The following is a 21,559-nucleotide window of genomic DNA, read 5'->3' on the forward strand; positions in this document are numbered from 1 at the left end:
TAGAATGAGTTATACAAGTGAATAACTGAAAAACTTAAAAATGCATCAACCACTGCATACTTGCAGGAATCCAAATTCTTTTCACAGAATATATATTATATATGTACAAAAGTTACAGAGCCACTTTTTTAGCATTGCTTATTTGATTGGGTAAATATTGTTCAATTTTCGCAGCAAGGTGGGATATAATATAGTATTTCCAGTGGCTTATTGAACACTTAATATAAATCCTGTATTATACTCATCTTATAATCCATACTACACTATTGCATACATGGTTTCAGTTTATTTACCACATTACCTGAAATAGCTTATATCTAATATAATGCCCACACTATACCATCACATATATATGTGGTTTAAGTATGTTTAACACATTAAGTAAAGCCTTACATGAGATTGTTAGTATACTACAGGTTATACCAAGCTTTTTTGTATTTAATAAGCCACTGGAAATACCATCTTATATCCCTCATTTTTCACAGTGCAGGTGTGTAGAAATTTTCACTTTAAAATTTTGTAAATCAATTTAAAATCTGTGATAATCTAAGTGAATTTCATTCAGCAGTTCATAAAATGCAACACAAAAAGTGTGTGAGGTGGTGCAGTTTTAAAGTTGAAAAAAAATTTTATTAGAAATATTTTGAAGTTTATGCCTTGGCACATTGTAATCTCATTACTGACATCAACAGTCTTGAGAGAATTCAACATTGTTCAACTATATTATATCCTGAAAAACTTTACCAGTGACCATTGATGGTACACTCAGACTCAAAACTCTTACCACTTATGTATCAACATGGGATTCCTCATCAAATTCCAACTGTCAGTTTAACATCAACAATTACATAACCTTTTTCTCAGGAACCACTCCACTTGTCAAACCTTGTTTGCTTGACCATGCACATATTACTTTTTACACTTACATTGTTCAACTTCTTCATCACACAATAGCTATTTTTACAGTGCAGCATAAGGGTGGTTGTTTGCATAAACATGCAAATCACTATATCTTCAAGCTTTCCAAGCAGAAAAGCAACTTATACTCTTGGTTCAAAAAGGAAATTCTGTATACATTGCTGTATCAACAAATATTGTAGTTTGTGGTTTAGTCACATTACTTGAGGTCTTATATAGGTTTGCATAATGCCTCAGTTATATATCCAATTAACAGTCATTTTCACATCACATGCAGTTAGTTACCTATGTATGATGGAAGTACATGTAGGTAATTGATTTACTTCAACGTTGTCAAAAGATAAACTAATGTCAAAATATGCATGCATTGCAATGTTTTTGTTATTACAAAAATAAATTCTAATTCATTTAGATAAATTTGCTAATTGGCTACTGCAAGATTACATGTACTATAATATATTTCATTTCAATACACACAATAGCTGGTCAAGTCAATAAATTAATCATCATCATCGTCATCATCATCATCGTCATCTCTATCGTCTTTGTCATCATCATAATCATCATCGTCTTCGTCATCACTACTACTACTTTGAGATTTCAGTTTGTACTGGCCTCTAGTAGAACCAGGTGTTGTATCATCAGCTGGTTGCTTACTGACGTCATACTGAGTAACAGAGGCAACAGACTCTGCATCTCCTGGTTTTGCACTTTTTGGTTTTAGGTACTCAAGAATCAAGTCTTGTTTCTGGTCCATGATCTCTTGTTTCTTTGCTATGTCTTTGATCAGAGCTCTAAGCCTGGAAAGCTCCTCACCATGTTGGGCTGTTTCTACTTGAACTTGCTCTATTGGGGACTAATAAATCAAGTGTAACAGATGGAACTATTACCTACTAACAGTGCACTTACCAAGGGAGGTCGTAGGTCACCAATTTTTGACTTTTTGCCAGAGTCTTCTGCTGGGAAAAAGACTTTCTTGATTTTGTACCACACTGAGTCATGATCATCATTTGGTCGTTCATCATCCTTTTTTTTCCTAAAATGTTTTCGGACTCTAATAAACATCAAATCTTCCACGTCCAAAGCCAAATCGACCTGTAAAGAGAGCAGATAATCACTGATAAAATGGTGTGGTAAATTAACACCAAAGTTAGCCACTAAAATTTACAGAGTTGGGTAGCTACCGATTATAACCAACTAGATCTACAAGTCATAATAATGATGTAGTTGACAAACTACTCAGTGTACAATGGGCACTACATTTGAAACAGCATACATAACTGTACAATACCAAATAGTATGGTAGTAGGATCATGAAGGTTTGAACTTTTCAAAAAACCAGCCACATTTTTTCCCTCCATGACAGCTTTGTTAGGTATAATCAAATCTAGAGTTGCACCGATAATCGGTTGAATTATCGGTAACAGCCGATATTAGCTAATTTTACAAGTATCGGTATCGGCTACGAAGCGGAAATAATTTGCCGATTAACCGAAATCCACAATCAATCGTTAATGACAGCAATGAACAGGTGAAAGTAAAGAAAGAAGGTGGTGAATGTAGCAGTAAGTGGTTGTAACTGTTTTGGCTTGTTTCTTTGCACAAGTATGGTTGCAAGGCTATATAGTAGGCTGTGTATATTTATCGGCCGCCCACGCAATTAGTTGATCACTCTTCACAAAGGGTCTGGAGTCCCACTAAAAACACTGTTTGATAAGCTGTCTTAGTTGTTTTATAACTACTTGGCTTCCTTTTCCATGAAAGGAGTTAGTTGCAAAACTGAAGGAAAATGGTAAAGTCTGCCGCCCACGCAATTAATTACATTGATATTACAAATGCAGTTTATACACATAAACTTTAGGTGATTTTCTGCTCCTCCTCTCCTGTTCTGAAGAATTGAAGAATATCGGTAAATATCGGCATATCGGTTACAGGAATAGGCAAATAATCGATATCGGTAAATGTGAAAAAATGCATATCGGTGCAACACTAATCAAATCCACACAAAAACAGCCAAGCTGTGAAAAAAGGTGTGGCCGTACAAATCCTGGAAAAGTTGTGAAATCAAAGGTGGCGGCCAACAAATGACTGCAATGATGTTAATGCTAATAAACTGTAGCAATGCACACAGCCATTATTAAAATTTATTAGCATTAACATCATTGCAGCCATTTGTTGACCGCCACCTTTGATTTCACAACAAAAATGGTTGGCCTTGATAATTAACTTTTTCCCCTTACTCCTTACTACAGGAATCGTCGAAGACTGCATGGCTATACAAAGAACTGAAATAAGACAAATTAATTTTGAAGCATGTTCAATCATACCTGGGCAGATTCAACTCAAATTAGGAATGGGAGATGCCCTACCCTGAGGAAGCTTCCGCAGCAGAAATGGTTAATTAAAATGTTCAAGTACTATGGAGCTACGGATACATGAGCACTTTTTCCCGGGTTACCAGCACACACCCCTTGCACTAAAGATGTTAGAAGTGCTAGATAAATGCTAAGATCAAATTTCAATCAATGAGCTAGAGCCACCTGACCCTCAGCTAGTGTAAGGTCAAGTGCTCCTAGTGAAAGTGGACAGCTCTGATCTAGCTCCTCTCAAACACATAAAAGCGGAGTATAACAAAGAATAACAAATCCTGCAACACAGCCATGACATCACAGAACTATATACGACAACTCCTTTGTTGAAGAGAGACAAGGAAAGTAAGTCTTCTGTACAGTATAGCAGCAGCATGACCCATACCACCCCTTAATGTTGAAAATACAATTGAGGTAAAAGAATCCATCTCTATTTCCCTCATACGTTGTTTGTTTCCGAGGTTGTTTCTCATGTTCAAAATGTCGATAAAGTGAGGATACTTGGATTAAACACTTTGACATCAAAAAATGCCTTCTGATGTTACCTCCCCAGAATCCTGAAGCAGAAGCAGAAACGTCTACACGAGCTCCATCCTCATTATTAGCTGGTGCCTTGAAGGGTCTCACCTGTAAGAGGCTGCAGCGGATACATGAAAACGGCATTCCTGGTTCTGTAAAACGAGTATGTCGCCCACCCACACTGGCTGTACTTGGCCACACGACACTTGATATTTTCATAATTTTTGTATTACTGCAATAGAACACACATTTTTTCTGAGCACTACAATAGAACACATATAGAATTTCCACTGATAAATCTACAAGCTATCATTCTAGTGTACTAAACCAGAACTTTCATATATAAATTAAGTGAGGTGAGCAACTGACAACAGTGGTAGTGTTGTAAGGGCTTGGTATATAGGTGTGGAGGTCCTTGGTTCAAATCCGGGAGAAACTTTTTTTGACAGTTCTTGCACACATTTTTACTTCACAGTGACTGTTTTATTAGAGTATCTCAATCATGCTTTTTTTTATATGTTTGATTTTGCTTTATATCTCCTTAGCTAATATTCTCAGTACATTCAAACCACAAAAGGTTTGCACTACGATAGTAGTTTCATGCACAAACTGATTTCAAGTTATTCCGTCAAGCAGATTACCCTGTAGGCATGACAACAAATTGCTTTTATAATTTTGCATAATTCATTATTATTAATACGACCTGTATGAAAACTGGGCTGTAAATGTGCTGCATTATGCTCTTACTGCCCTCCAAATTTGAAGTCAATCGACTACAGCACACATGAGTTATTACAATTTTTCTAAAGTGTGCGAAAAGAAAGAAGACTAAGAAGAAAAATATGAAGAAAATAAGACAAACTTTGAAGGTGCATATCTCAGCAATGGCTGGGTGGATTCAGCTCAAATTTGGACTAGGAGGTGCCCTACCCCGAGGGAGTTTCTGCTGCCGGGTTAATTTCTGTTCAGGCACTATTGAGCTACGAATGCGTGAAAACAGCGTTTTCTTGGTTCCTGTAAAATGCACCCTTGTCTTTGCGCATCTGCACTACCTGTACTTGGCCACACGACACACTATCATGTGGCCTGACCCAAAATGCCTGCAGAGTGATCCCAAATACTTCCAACAAGTTTCTGTGGAACTTTTTATATTTCTGCTAACTAACTAGCTGACTGATACCTACAGCCAAGCATAACTCGACTATTGTTAAGGCTATAGGTGGCTTGATTTCATTGCTGCTTCAGCCTGAGGTGTGTCTCTTTGCCAACCACAGCAACTACAATGCATGCATCATGGACTTACCTTTGTCCTCCTTTCTGTTCCATTTCTTCTCTATATAGGTGTTGATTAGCAGGTGGAGTGTTATGACTTCTACATCACTACATCATGAGAATTGTCCGTAACTTCTGTAGCACATGGATTGACTGCAGAGGTGCTTCTCCTACTGTTCTTTGTTTGTAATGTTTTATAATGAGTACAGAATATCTGAAAGCAAAGCAGAATGGCCACTGCACTTCTCAATAATTGATAGCTGAAGCATACAATTTTTGTAATAACTGGATTGATTGTAGAGTCGCTTCTCATACTGTTCTTCATTTGTGATGCTGGAACATAGCTAAAAAAAGCGGAATCGCTGCATCATTTTCAGTAAATAATAATTACAGCGGGTGTTTAGTCACTCAGTTAATTCTTACAATGGTTTAGTGGGTGTTATTCTTTCCTCTGATGTGGCGTACATTGGTTCACCAGTCATAAAGCATTTTGCAAAGAAGTAAACAAACAAGTTTAGAAATATAAATTTTGAGTAGAGATCACAGAAATAAAAAGCTATGAAATGAGGGTGGTCATCTACATCTGAATGGACATTTAATCTCTACTTTAGTCATGACTATATAAGGCTGTATATGAGTAAAGTAAGAATTAAATGTGCACTAGTATAGTTGCAGGTGTAGATGACCTCCCTTGTTCCATTGCTTTTTATTTCTATGATCCCTACTCAAAATTAATGTACAATTTCTAAGTTTTCCTTACACTTGTATACATTTCCACCAATTAAACTAACTTGCAAAGCTAGCCGTTTTAGAGTAGCAGTTTCTTGAACACCTTTGATGTCATCTACAGCCAGACCAACCTGGTAAGTAATTCATAAATACATTTGTTATAACCATGGCATAAATGCTTACCAGTAAATTTGTGAGAATAATTGGCATCAAGATGATAAACACAATCCACAAAATGTACGCAATTTGTGGATAAAAAAGATCATTGCCATCTTCAGCATCTTCTTGACTGTTAAAAAATATTCCATCAAAATCAAATTCTCCAGTTGTCATAACCATAGTCTTCACCAAGGAACGACCAGGAGATGAAAATGCTGAACGCACACCCTGTAATGAATGAAAAACAGTAGGTAGTTACACATCACCTACATATATACCTAACTAGCATTAGTACCTTCCCTATACATGCAGGACCCTTACCAAATTAACTAAAGCTCTTACAATAACATAACAGAAATCAAGCTATTAACTTGAAACAACAACACCATATTATGTAGCATGCATGGTGATGTACTCAACCAAATGATATGTACACTCCTGCTTAATATCCTACCTATGTATTATCTTTCTTAAGCAGCAGTAAAGCAAGCTATTAGCCACACTAGTACAAAACACTACAATGTGTTATGGGACTTCTTTTCTTAAATGATTAGAGACTTCCTTTATATAGCAGATAGGTATCTGAATATCACCAGTTGAGGGAGTCACATCACACAGCATATCACAATAGCAAATCAGCCATGCCTCCATAGCAAATCAGTTATGCCTCCCTCAGGAAGCATAGCAGAGCAGATCACTTTTATAGATAACAATGTGGAAAGTGATTGTAGGTTGATATGATGATGTTTTACTCAACTCACAATCAATCTATCTATCTACTACTATAAATAAACCCCACCATTTTTTAAAGTCAGTTAGAGACTGCCCACTCAGATTTTCACAGCTTTAAAACAATGGAGATCCTTGTGGTGGTCTCAAAAAAGAGGAAAGAGTGACATGAAAAAAAGCTTCATAGTGAGAAAAAAATGATAAAATATGAAAAGCTAAGGTTGGCTAACAAAAAAAGGTGAACATACACTAATTTGAACCACAGGACATTTGATTATAAACCTTACATGCTAACATATGTAATGTATACTAAATGCAGTTATAAAGGTATGAGTAATCTACACAAAAACAGCCAAGCTGTGAAAAAGGTGTGGCCTTAAAAAGCCTGGGTGAAAAAAGTTGTGAAATCAATGGTGGCAGCCAACAAATGGCTGCATTGATGTTAATACTAACAAAGCACACAACCATTATTAAAATTTATTAGCTATTGCAGCCATTTGTTGGCCGCCACCTTTGATTTCACAACTTTTAAAATCTAAATCGCATCGGTGTTTACTTGCAGTCTTGCTTGTGGTCAAAAAGAGAATTTCATCCAGTTTTGGTTGACACTCTGGTATCTAATGCACTATGGAGAATGAGTGACAGTGCGTAGTGATCTACAATAACAAACTTGGAGTTGCCAGATGATGAATGTTTAATTTCACTAAAGTACTGCATCGATATGTGCTTCAACTACGGAAATAGTGGTGTTACAAAATAAAATGCAGATAGACAGACAGCATTTCAGTTTTATAATACAGTACAGTAGTACTGTATGGTAGAACACCCCAAACAAAATGGTGCCTCCACCACTACAGATCATCATAGAAATACTTTGCATGATGAAAAGTACATAACAGAAGAATTCTATCATTTCTAATGTCAAACCTAGAAAATTTTGAAAAACAAATATTTAATTTTAAAAATCATCAAAACCCAGAATTTCATTTGCCAGCCTGCCACATTGCATGTCTGCCTGACTAGTCACAAGACTACAGGCTAAATGATGCATTGTACAACCACCACTTTATGCCACAATGCTTAATCATATCTGGTCAACCACGCCCCTTAACAGTCTAGCGTGACTAACAACAGTTGAGCATGCAAGCATGACACCATGCCCTTAACATTTATAGCAGCTACCACAATCCTCAATGATCTACGTAGTTGTACTTATAGTAGCGATTGATCATATCAACTATACCCCTTATCATGAACTACGGTAGTGGTTCATAATAGAGATCGTCTATGTTTTTTCCAAAATCCTAATAGAACACTCAACTAAATACCACCTTAGAAATCTTTTCCAACTTCAAAAGAAACCTTAGAAGTTAATCTGGAAGAAGTTTAGGTCCACTAGCAAAGATGAAGTCAAACGGACTTGATAAAAGTGCTGTTTCAAAGAACTGAAAAATCTGCCATTTTGAGCCATTTTGTTATCATCTTATTATTATTTAATTTTCCTACAGGGCTAGAGCAAAATGTGAGTACTTTTTGGGGATAAAAACTACACAATTTTCCTTCCTATGTCTTTCTTCATATCCATGACCTATTTTTAAATCCATATTGCAATGTTAACATCCACTTTCAAGCAAATTTGCTTCTTTTAGGTTCACTTTTCCATTCATCTTCTGACTTAGTCTCTGCAAGGGTAACCAACGTGTTAATATGTGTTGATAAGTATCCAATCTATCCACATTAACATGTTCATTTGGAAACCATATCATTACCTACATTTTATTAACCACAGTATATTAAGTTCATACCAGAGCAGCAATGTTGTTGTGTACCACTGGGTACTTGACTTATTGTGATCACCTAACTGAAGCCATAATACTGCTACCCACAGCATGCTATACGTTGCCTATAGTTGGATATATCAAAGCTGTGTAGTACAAACTATACATTCAATTGTAAGGAAACAATACATTGGTGTTTGATAACACGCACCACCAGCACCTCTAATTATCATATTAGGTATCCATATTTGTGACTGAATTTTGCCATATGGGCACACATGAATTAATTAGAGTTTTCATGTTTAGGGGGTTACTACCATGAGCAGAGCACACAGTTATAAAAACATTTCTAGTAATTTAAGGAATTGAGAATGGCTAACAATCATTAACAAGTAAATTTGCACTATAAAGCTTGTTATTTGGTCATTAAATATTTTAAGTATCAAATGCACCCATATGGTTGATTTTCCAAAATTTAGTCACATTTATAAAAAGTAAAGAAACTAGTGTAAAAATAATTTTAAAAAATTAAAACATGAGAATAGAGATCGCTGAAAAAAGTAAAGAAACAAGAGTCAAACAAGCCAGCATGTTAAACACGCAGAGATCTATATTTGGACTCAAATAAAAAAATTATACAGAAGCATTCTCAGTACTTATCTGCCATGGAGAACTACTGTTTTTTCCTTAGTTTCTACCATATCCATTGAGTCCAAATAGAGATCTCTGTGTGTTTAACATGCTGGCTTGTTTGACTCTTGTTTCTTTACTTTTTTCAGCGATCTCTTTGAACAAGGCATGGGACTAGGGGAAGGGGGAGGGGGTGGCAATTGTCGAAGAAAAGGCTTGTGTGGCAAAGTGCCAATGGAAAAAGGAATGGGTCTAGAACATACTTCTCCAGGAATTTTTTTGTAAAATAGCTGTGACAAGATCGTATATGGAAGTCATTTGAGAAAAATGATTGAGAATAGTGAACTGAGGGGACAAAACAAGAAATTGGTATACCAAAGGGGACAAAATAAGAAAAGAACTACAAATATAGTATGAAGTTACAGGGTATGAAAGTGAATAAATTACTGTTTTAAGGCAATTTTAAGTGGACTGTGAAATAAAAGAAAGTAGTTATGACTATACGTTGGATTACAAGACAATGTTTAATAAAACAGAGCTATCTCACAACCTGGGGGCTCCTCAATCTTGTGATGTTTTGAGGACTTGTAAAGTATATCCACACAAAAACAGCTAAGCTGTGAAAAAATGGTGTGGCTTTCAAAATCTTGAGTGAAAAAAGTTGCAAAATCAAAGGTGGTGGCCAAGAAATGGTTACAATGATGCCAATTTAATTTATTAGCATTAACATCATTGCAGCCATTTCTTGGCTACCAAATTTGATTTCAGAACTTTTTTCATCCACGCTCTTGAATGCCACACCATTTTTATAGCTTGGCTGTTGTTGTGTGGATTTCACTTCTTTTTGTATTTTTATAAGGCCCCAAAACCAGCCTATGACTGAATTTGGGGTTTGTCATTTCTTCCTATTTATACAGACACAATGATGATTATTGAAAACAGAGTTATAATTGCATGTTTTATTATTGTAATACTCTAACAGAGTGCACATTTTTTGAGGATATCTAATAGAATTAACTTAAAACTTGGTGTGTACATAGGCTGATCATCATAGCAGTGCCTTCTGATGGTTTGAAAAACAATAGATAGAGTTACAGAGTTATAAAGCAAAAACCAAACAAGTGTAAAATCATGTGGTTGAGATACTTTAATATGGGGATAAGTCACCACTAGGTCTGGGAGATTTTTTTACATTTTAGTTACATGTTTCTGACTCCCAGGCTTTAGCTTTCTCACAGGTCCCCATAGTGGGATAGCATTCACAGAGCAGAATAATAGAGCAGTCATGTGCTGTGAGGTGAAAAGTGCACAAAAAAAATTACCATGCATGGTTCAAACCAGAGACCTCCATACTTAACACCTGCATCCTTAACCACTAGTCAAAAGTCATTTACAACTATGTAGCCTTTTGACCCTTTTTAGCCCCTGGGCCCAGACTCACTCAAGATACTGTAATAAAGCAGTCGTTCTAATACGACAGCCATGTTAGATAAAACAGTCACGCATGAATACTATTCTATAACAAAAACTAATATAAACAATAATTCAAAATGAAGTAGGGTTAGCTATATAAAAAGTTAGTGAAATAAGATTGTGGCATTACACTGCCATAGCTCTGTGGGAAAATTCCTACTTTGTGTTCAACGCCAAAGTAAGGATTTTCCTACAGAGTTGTGGCGTAATACCATTATTTATAAATCTTGTTTCACTACTTTTTATTGCTCAGATCCCTTGATTTAAAATGTACCAGTACGCATATAGGTATGTACTAAAATACCAGGGTGGAAAAATATTTGCTCATCAGCCAACTAGGATTTGTGCTAAAGGTTATACGAGAATGGAATACTACATGAATCAGTAATGGATTGAGATACTCTAATAAAGCAGTCGCCTAACTACTCTAACAGAAGATTCAGTAGAAACATATAAGTAGAAACATATTCAATTGGATATATGCACCTACGTATTTGCCAGGGTTGGAGAGAACAGTACTCCAAAATGGGAGGAGGAGTCATGTCTTACAAACCATACTACTACTACTATGGCAAGGCAAATCATTGTGAATAACCATTACTGCTCTCAGCTGACTGTAACTTTACATGTACTATAATTGTAATACACATACTTTACTCTATGTATTATGTACATATAAAGGTATTAACAAGCACTTACTGGTCTGAAAAATAACATGTAGAATGCCACACCAAAGGAGACTACAAACAGGATAGACAGTAAGATCATCCTCATGAAGGTATAAAATATGTCCACAAACATTACAACATAAATTCCAGTGAGAGGAAACTTCTTTAAAAACAGCACCAAGTCCAACCATGCAATGAACAAGGCTAGTGCACCAAGCTGCCACTGCCATGAATCTGGACACAAACACCCACTCTGCAGACCAGATGACACAAATATTATGGTGGCCACAAACAGGCTCAATTCCATCCAATTCTCCCAGTCAGAAAAATATCTAAGACGCCTGCGGACAATTTGAATAGCTTCTATCAATATCCGGATAACAGCAAAAATGACAACAATGATGGCTGCACCACGCAGGAAAGAACGTTCATAATCTTCTGTGTCTAATAGTGTAACAGGATGGAATAGATAATGTGATTGAACAGTAACTGACCATCACAGCTATCATCATCATCCGAATCTGTACAATAGAGTTTAGCATGAAAATATAGACATTACACAACAAACAAAATACATTAGAACCTCATTTAGTAGTCACAATCAAGCTCCTCTACAAAGAAGTTCTAGACATATAATTATAAAATTTGTTGCAAACTTTCACCACACAAATGCAAACAGATGAATTTATTAGTAAACACACTTATACTGCATCAGTAAATAGAACTCACATACCAGTAAAATCAACCAGAATTCCTGAAAAAAATAAAAATAGTAATGCATATAGTGTGAAAACACAGTATACACTATTATACATTACCCACAAAGTTTTCACAGAGGGGAATTTCATAACTATGCATGTACATATAGTGACACTGCAATGAAAGATAGGTGTAATTTTTTTAATATGTTTTACGGTACAAAAGGTCCCAATGAGATACTCTAATAGAGCAGTTAAAGGGACAGTGCATCGGTATCGAAGCTGTTCAATTTTGTGTTATTTCACTGCCAGTGAAATCATTGCATAACCGGAACTATACGAACTTTTACAGCAAGTATACCAGGAAGGTAGGATCCACGCTTGTACATCACTAGTTAGCCAGGTGAGATATGGTCTAATGTGTTTTTACAGCTGCACAACACTGTAACAGGTGCCTCGTGACAATCGCTGTGTAGCGCTTCGACCAAGGCTTCGACAGTGATGATGGTAGCAGTCTGACCATTCACCTGGTTGCAATACACGAACATAGGTTGTTGTGTAGCATTAATTTCACACAGCTGTGCCTATCTATGCTTTCACAGCAGTGGGTTTACAAGATTAAAGCATGCTTTACAAACTTTGCCCACTACTTTTATTATTCTACGTCATGCAATTAAGAAATGCTACGTCATAAACTTAAATGGCTTCACCATGTAAACAATACCGACACACTGTCCCTTTAACCACGCAATAGAACAGTCACTTTAATTCTATTTAAAAAACTATCGTTAGTTGATTTATAACAACGTCATCATACAGTACGATAGTTCTGTATAGTAGGGACCACAAAGGAGTAGGCGTGGCCCACAAAATAACATCACCCAAAAACCAGCCTCAATTTTACCTGACAACAATGAGGCAGTATTGGTTATGTAAAACTAAGCCCAAACAAGCCTTCGAAACACTTTCAACAAGTTGCTACGAAGTTGTTTTTTTAAATTATATAATGGAATTTTCTACTGACTGAGTAAGTAACTGGCTGGTACCTTCAGACAAGTGTAACTCGATAATGTCTAAGGCTACGGGCTTAACTTTTTCACCGTTAAAAATTTGGAATGTTTTCTGTGTACTTGTTTTTTGTTTTAACTTCGTAAGAAGTGTTATATCCCCACTGTGCACAGTAGGGATATAACATTTCTTACTGTTTTACTGTGATTTAATATTGTGCACTACTCCAGCTTGTTTCAGTACTTTTTATCGATGTGCTATGGTCCCTACTTTAGTTGAAAATTTCATTTTTTTTCTGTGTGCTTGTATTATTATGATCTACCCCACTTGTTGTACCTAATCTGACACCTTTAAATATGCCTTCTAGATCAAAGTTAAATATCAGCAATTTTTTTGTCTGTTGTACATTTTAAAAATATTTTCATCATGCTTGCTGTATGCTCCAATGTTCATATTGCACTTTAGAATGAAATTCAAATCAATTAACATATGTGATTTCCTGTAAAGAGTTTAATCTCATATTCAAGCAATTTGTCACTTGCACACATATTTTTGTTTGTCACAGTTCTAAAATTGTTCTGTGGAAACTTGGGTGCTTGTTTATAGTTTATATAACTAGCTTAGTCAGCAGCTGTTCACCTACAGATAGTTAGGATTCTTCAGTGGATAAACATTTTGAGGATCTAATAATTACAGATGCAGAGAGATGTTGTATACATAAGCACTTGTGCTGTAAAGCCTTAATAAATAAATAAATAAAAAGTTTGTACATGAGTACATGGTTTAAAATGCATTACATCAAAATATTTTTATATAAGATGCCATCAACTGGCCCACACAGTATTATGTCGTGCAGCCAAGACGGCCACCAAGCCACACCATGGTGGCCAATGTATTTGTATTATAACAGGGCAAGGAAAAATGTAATTTTCATGCATACATAGCTCCATGTTGTCTTCTCTAAATACGATTATTTTATAACGTAAATACCCTCCACCTTCAGCACTTCACATAAACACTACATTTAAATAAAATAATCTTATGCATTCCTAACAAACAAGCCCACCTTTCATCTTAGAGGGCTTTTTCTCCTTTTGGAAATTTCTTATAAAACCCAAATGTGCATACAATAGCAGATTTAATTTTCCATCAATGCTACATGAATAAACTATCAAATTTCACAATCAAAATTAGCTAGACTTGAGTGGTCTGCTTTGGCTGGCTGCTTTTCCCAAGCACAGTGGTGAGCCATAAGAGCAGTCTGGGGGCCTGGGGATATTGTATGGGGCTGTACAGCTCCATGTTGTTCAATAAAAAGACCTGCACTGTAAATTTCCTTTCATTTTAGCAGTTTTGATGTTCTGTACCGCACGCGTATATTGTACCGTATGCGTACGGTACATACCATATGCGTACAGTATATGTCATATGTGTACAGTGAAATATTTGTGCTATACGTGTATGGTATATACCGTACGCGTACGGTTGAACCATACGTGTATAATAACTACATGTTCCACAATCCATATACGTATTGACTATGTATGTATACTTTTATAGGTGTGCCTTCAGCAGGCTTTACAGACTAGTCAGATTGTGCAAAGACTACACTGCTGCACCTTGCTGCTGCCGGCTGCTGCTGCTGTATGGCAATTGATCTTCTTCATTATTAATTGTTATTGTTGTTGCTGTCGTTATTGTAATTAGCTATAATTACTCGCGTAGTTAATCATTACATGCAGTTCCGAGTCTATCATAATAACAGAGAATGATGAAGCAGAATGCACACAGTAAACTGAATGTTACTGTGTTGCAAAATCGATAATTCTGAGGGAGCAATTATAAATAAATAATAAGTAAGTACATGCAACTATAGCTACGGGGAAAATGGAAAGTTATTACCCAAACCTTGCAGAACCCAATATCCGGTGTAAAAGCATCCTGGCATCGGTTTGTCCAAAATTAAACACCCAACGAAAGTCAAACATTAATTAATTGGAAGGCATAGCTAGCTCTGCAGACAGCAGAGGACATGGATTCATGCATGTCTATATACACTGCAATACACCTACTGATAGATGGGCGTGGCTAAACTTACAGATAGTAGGACATAATCTCTATAAGTGGGCGTGGCTCACAAAGATACTAGACCTCGAGCTGGACTATGACATGTAATGCATTTAATGCGTACACGTAGCAGTAGTAAGCCACCGAGTCCTATACTGTAGTTAATATCTAATCAAAAACAGCCAAGCTGTAAAAAAAGGTGCGGCCCCCCCCAAAAGGCCATGGTGAAAAAAGATGTGAAACCCAAGGTGGCGGCCAAGAAATGGCTGTGATGGTAGGTTAATGGTTACATTTTAATAACGACAATTCAAGTGAATTTTGTGCCGCTTGGTCTTGGCACCAAATTCACCTGAATTGTCGTTATTAAAATGTAACCATTAACTTACCATCACAGCCATTTCTTGGCCGCCACCTTGGATTTCACATCTTTTTTCACCATGGCCTTTTGGGGGGGCCACACCTTTTTTTACAGCTTGGCTGTTTTTGATTAGATATCACTTCTTTTTGTATTTGTATACTGCAAAGCCGGCCTATGGCTGGCTTTGGGGCTTTTTTAACCCATGTGTTTTTTTCTTTACCACAGGAAGAAGAAAAGAACTTAAAGAAGATTTGTAATACTTCAATTATTTTTGATTTTATTAGTAATTATACAAATTATATACATATATTTATTACATGCCCATTATTCCCCACAGGATATTTTTTTGCAGCTGATCTCTCTACTGGGTGACTTGAAATGTAGCTGAACTATATACAGGATGGTTTCTTTGTAGCTGAACTCTTTACAAGGTGACCTCTTCTAGCTGTTCTCTCTACAGGGTGATTTGTTTGCAGCTAAACTCTCTACATGGTGGTTTCTTTGTAGCTGAACTCTCTACATGATGGTTTCTTTGTAGCTGAACTCTCTACAAGGTGACTTCGTCCAGCTGATCTCTCTACGGGGTGATTTGTTTCTAGCTGAACTCTCTACAGGTGATTTGTTTGCAGCTAAACTCTCTACATGGTGGTTTCTTTGTAGCTGAACTCCCTACATGGTGGTTTCTTTGTAGCTGAACTCTCTACAAGGTAACTTCTTCTCTACAGGGTGATTTGTTGTGGTTGAATTCTCTACAAGGTGTTTTGTTTGAGGCTGAACTCTCTACATGGCGGTTTCTTTGTAGCTGAACTCTCTACAGAGTGATTTGTTTGCAGCTGAACTCTCTACATGATGGTTTCTTTGTAACTGAACACTCTACAAGGTGACTTCTTCTAGCTGATCTTTCTACAGGGTGAATTGTTTGTAGCTGAACTATCTACAAGGTAACTTCTTCTAGCTGATCTCTCTACAGGGTGATTTGTTTGTAACTGAACTCTCTACATGATGGTTTCTTTGTAGCTGAACTCTCTACAAGGTGACTTCTTCTAGCTGATCCCTCTACAGGAGGATTTATTTGTAGCTGAACTCTCTACAAGTGATTTATTTGCAGCTGAACTCTTTATGTGGTGGTTTCTTTGTAGCTGAACTCTCTACAAGGTGACCTCTTCTAGCTGAATTCACTATAAGATGACCTCTTCTAGCTGATCTCTCTCCAGGGTGATGTGTTTCTAGCTGAACTCTCTACTGGTGATTTGTTGCAGTTAAACTCTCTACATAGTGGTTTCTTTGTAGCTGAACTCTTTACAAGGTGACTTCTTCTAGCTGAACTCTCTACAAGGTGATTTCTTTGTAGCTGAACTCTCTACATGATGGTTTCTTTGTAGCTGAACTCTCTACAAGGTGACCTCTTCTAGCTGATCCTTCTACAGGGCGATTTGTTTGTAGTTGAATTCTCTACATGGTGATTTGTTTGAGGCTGAACTCTCTACATGGCGGTTTCTTTGTAGCTGAACTCTCTACAAGGTAACTTCTTCTAGCTGATCCCTCTACAGGGCGATTTGCTTGTTGTTGAATTCTCTACACAGTAATTTGTTTGTAGCTGAACTCTCTACAAGGTGACTTTTTCTAGCTGAACTCTATACAGAGTAATTTGTTTGCAGCTGAACTCTCTACATGATGGTTTCTTTGTAGCTGAACTCTCTATAAGGTGACCTCTTCTATAGGTGAACTCTTTACATGGTGTCTAGTTTCTACCTGATCTCTCTACAGGGTGATTTGTTTGCAGCTGAAATCTCTACAGGGTGATTTGCTTGTAGCTGAACTTCTTACATTGTGTCTAGTTTCTAGCTGATCTCCACAGTGTGATTTGTTTGTAGCTGATCTCTCTACAAGTTGATTTGTGTGTAGCTGATCTCTCTGCAGGTTGATTTGTTTGTAACTGATCTCTCTACAGGGCAATTTGTTTGTAGCTGAACTCTCTATAAGGTGATTTGATCTCTCTGCAGGTTGATTTGTTTGTAGCTGAACTCTCTAAAGGGTGATTTGCTTGTAGCTGAACTCCTTACATTGTGTCTAGTTCCTAGATGATCTCTCTACAGGGTGATTTGTTTGTAGTTGATCTCTCTGCACATTGATTTGTTTGTAGCTGAGCTCTCTACAAGGTGATTTGTTTCTAGCTGATCTCTCTACAAGTTGATTTGTGTGTAGCTGATCTCTCTGCAAGTTGATTTGTTTGTAGTCGATCTCTCTACAGGGTAATTTGTTTGTAGCTGAACTGTCTATAAGGTGATATGTTTGTAGCTGATCTCTCTGCAGGTTGATTTGTTTTAGCTGAACTCTCTACAGGGTGATTTGTTTCTAGCTGATCTCTCTACAAGTTGATCTGTGTGTAGCTGATCTCTCTGCAAGTTGATTTGTTTGTAGTCGATCTCTCTACAGGGTAACTTGTTTGTAGCTGAACTGTCTATAAGGTGATATGTTTGTAGCTGATCTCTCTGCAGGTTGATTTGTTTTAGCTGAACTCTCTACAGGGTGATTTTTTTCTAGCTTATCTCTCTACAGGTTGATTTGTGTGTAACTGATCTCTCTACAAGCTGATTTGTTTGTTGCTGATCTCTCTGCAGGTTGATTTGTTTCTAGCTGATCTCTCTACAAGTTGATTTGTTTGTTACTGATCACTCTAAAGATTGATTTGTTTGTAGCTGAACTCTCTGCAAAGTGTTTTGGTTGTAGCTGATCTCTCTACAGGGTAATTTGTTTGTAGCTGAACTCTCTGTACAGTGACTTGTGTGTAGCTGAATTCTCTAGAGAGTGATTTAATTGTAGGTGAACTCTCTACAGGGTGCATGACTTGTTTATAGCTGAACTCTCTTCAGTGTGACTTGTAATGTTCTGAATCTCTACAGTGATATAATTGTAGCTTAACTCTCCACGCGGTGACTTGCTTCTTGCTGAACTGTCTATAAGATTAACTGTTTGCAGCTGAAGTCCCTACAGGATAACTTGTAATGTAATAGAATTCTATGATGGAGTACATAAATTAGCTGAATGCTCTATTATGGTGACTGTTCTATTAGAGTATCTCGATCTCGCATTTGCTACACAGAGTTGGCTTTCGAATCATAACTCAGTGGTTTGTAATGCAATTCTTCTATACTACTGCAAGGACTTTCTATGAAGATTATTCCAGCTATACACCGATTTTCAGCTCATTGCTCTTAGCGGTTTGCCTAGTAGGCGTAAAAACTAATACTTTTTTATTACTAAAAATCGATCGCGTAATTATGACACAGGTTGGGTTTTGTGTCATATCTCCGTGGTCTTAATCTCGATTCCTTTCAAACTACCAAAAGGCACTCCTACGATGGTTACTCCATCTACATAGCAATTTTCAGCTTATTCCATGAAGCGGTTTACCCTGTAGGCGTGACAACAAATCGATCTTGTTTTACGCGAATAATCGGTCGTAACTCCTGAACCATTCATTGGATTTGCACCACATTTGATGCTAGGATGCGCCTTTGGACTTCCTTTCTGTGTGCCAAACTTCAAGGCGATCGGAGCGCGCGTTTGCATTTTATAGCAATTTTTGCAAGTGTGCGAAAAGACAAAGAAGAAGAAAAAAAAAACGAAGAAAAAAAAACGAAACTTTGGCCGCTCATATCTCGGAAATGGCTTGAGTGATTTCCTTCAAATTTGGAATGTAGACTCCCCTAGCTGGCGGGCAACTCTGCAGCAAATTTGGTTTCAATCGGATAAGCCATCACCGAGATACAAAGTGTGAAAATGACGTTTTCTTTCTTCCTGTCAATATACTCACGGTGTGGCGCGCCGGCTTCTTGGGCCGCACGACACACTATCGTGTGTCTTGATTGGCTAAGGGATTGAACAAAAGTATAACTACTAATCTAATAACCGATTAGGAGCTGCTGCTTTGGTTTTATTACTGTTTTTAATGCAAGCCACAGTGTAATCATGCACTAGTCCTTAATGCTAGACAAACCAGACCCTTTTCCAGGAACCTAAAAAGGGTCGACAGAGCCAGACTACCATACGCAAGGAAATTTTGATGTCAGAAAAATTTGACTAATTTGACGAATCGGTTTAATTCATCAAATTTAAATTCGTCAATTGTTTATAAGCGCCTTTAAAAGTACAGATTTTGTCTTGATTTTCGTCAACATTTCATTCGTCAAATCTGCTGAAGTGTACATTTGTCAAATTTTTCTTATGTCAAAATTTCCTTGCGTATGGTAAGAAGTAGGCATGGGGCTGTAACAGCAACGCAGCATTATATGCGTTAATAGACTTCCAGATTGTCAAACTAATTATTTCGCATTGCCGGCACTTGATCCGATCCGATCCAGATAGCTATCATCTCAGATCATGTCATGTTTTCTGTTTTTTTTTTCGTTTGGTGACCCTTTTTGTCTAAGTTTTACTGTCGGTTCAATAGCGAGCCCGGCTTACTTTCATTCTGAACCGACTTTCAGTTCATCATCCACTGCCAATTTTATATTATATCTATACGTATCTATATGGTATGGATTGTCATACTGTACCGTACAGTACGTACCATACGCGTACGTATATACCATATGGGTATACACATATGGCATGTATCATACACGTACAGTACAGTATATGCGTGCGGTACAGAACATTGATACCGTAATGGCCCATTGTCTAATTCATCCCTACACATTTTTGTAAACAACCTCTTGCCCTCCACCTGGCTCCCACCAACCCTATTGGAGCTCACCTGATACAGTCAACATTAAGTTATTTGTTTTTTATTTATAAAGCTTTACAGCACAAGTGCTGAAGGTCTGCAGGACAAAGATCTGTAGAACACCTGGTCCTACAGCCTGTTTAAAGACATTATATTAAGCATGTTTGAAAACATGGAGAAAGGAGAGAAAAAACCCATGATAGGACCTGGGCAGCCTCGAACCTGAGTAGCCTCGAACCTGCAGCCATCCAATTTACACTCAAATGCTTACAGGAGTTGTCAGATACTTTCTTCTTGTTAATTTCATGTATTGTATCCATAGGAACTCAAAGTACCCCATGTAGCTTCAACCATTTGCAAGCCACAACACAGTACATACTTAAAACCGGCATTCCTTGGTACTTTAAAATAGGAATCAATAAGACCAGTTTCCCAGACTAGTCACATATATTATATGCACCAAGTTTGGTATGACTTTGATAGGCATTCACAGAATATGGGCACTTATTTGTGTAAAAGGATTGATTTTCGTCACACCTACAAGGTTACTTTGTATGACATTAGCTTACAATCAGTCTGAAATAGGTAAATCATTATAGTTCTAAACCATTCGAGGTTTCAAAATAGAACAGTTATGGAATATGACTAAAAACCAAACATGCAAGAAATGTGCTACCCAGATATTCTAATAGAACAGTCAATCAAGTGTGCAAAACGTTAAACTCAGATTTGAACAAGGCATCCCACACCTACGTAATACCAAGGCCATAATGCCTCTACCTTGAGTCTTTAATCTTTACTATAGTAATAAATATGGCTGCTGTAAACAGCAACAGTTCCATTAGAGTAACAAAATTTTTGTAAAAAACATGTAGAAAATAAATCAAAGAAAGGTAGATAAGTCCCACGCCACCTACAACTGCTTTTGCGACAAAAAAGAGTATTATCCATGCCTGTCAAGTTATGCAGGATTTTAAAAATAGGGACATCAAACATAGTGGCTACAAATAGCTGCAATGATGTTAGGTCAATCAATAATAATGACAACATTCCATTTTTTGACTGCCATTTTTAAAATTTCCTAACTTGGCTTTTGATGGTTGCACTCCTTTTCAACAGCTTAACTGTTTTGACATGCATACTGTATCATATTATAGCCTTTTGTTATGTGTCATAATTATGTATAATGCAAGGTTATGCTAGCAAATTTCTTACCAAAGCATTCCTCATCCAAAATTTCTGATGAAACAGAACCATTTATATTTGTAGTTGTTTTTGTGACAATAGCTATAAAAACACACAGAGCAAAACCATAATGACTGACTGTATGAAACAATGCATGTAGCTGTACATAAGTGTAAACAACAGTATACAACAGTTGGAATATTAAATACCAAGTCTATGGCAAACAATAATCTAACAGAACAAATTAGCAGTCAGGAAGTGATCACTTGC

At 36.9% G+C, this 21,559-nt stretch overlaps 1 protein-coding gene across 1 annotated transcript; it reads right to left on the minus strand.

The window, feature by feature from the left end:
- Window positions 1-1,219: 1,219 nt before the first annotated feature.
- On the minus strand, window positions 1,220-21,459 carry LOC136250613 (transient receptor potential cation channel subfamily A member 1 homolog). Its single transcript, XM_066042846.1, has 8 exons — window positions 21,320-21,459; window positions 11,978-11,998; window positions 11,739-11,765; window positions 11,276-11,688; window positions 5,991-6,194; window positions 5,870-5,938; window positions 1,828-2,013; window positions 1,220-1,774 (listed from the first exon to the last, which is right to left on the minus strand). The coding sequence occupies exons 4-8, from the start codon at window positions 11,549-11,551 to the stop codon at window positions 1,418-1,420; spliced, it is 1,092 nt and encodes a 363-aa protein (XP_065898918.1). The 5' UTR covers window positions 11,552-11,688; window positions 11,739-11,765; window positions 11,978-11,998; window positions 21,320-21,459; the 3' UTR covers window positions 1,220-1,417.
- Window positions 21,460-21,559: the final 100 nt, after the last annotated feature.

The sequence above is a fragment of the Dysidea avara genome, chromosome 3 (assembly GCF_963678975.1).
Source record: "Dysidea avara chromosome 3, odDysAvar1.4, whole genome shotgun sequence".
Taxonomy (NCBI): Eukaryota; Metazoa; Porifera; class Demospongiae; order Dictyoceratida; family Dysideidae; genus Dysidea; species Dysidea avara.

Coding starts and splice junctions, on each gene's coding strand:
- LOC136250613 (XM_066042846.1), bottom strand. CDS start 11,551: ATGGAATTGAGCCTGTTTGTGGCCACCATAATATTTGTGTCATCTGGT. Junction 2,014..5,869: donor TAAAACGGCTAGCTTTGCAA/GTTAGTTTAATT, acceptor CTCTCTTTACAG/GTCGATTTGGCTTTGGACGT. Junction 1,775..1,827: donor GTGACCTACGACCTCCCTTG/GTAAGTGCACTG, acceptor TTGATTTATTAG/TCCCCAATAGAGCAAGTTCA.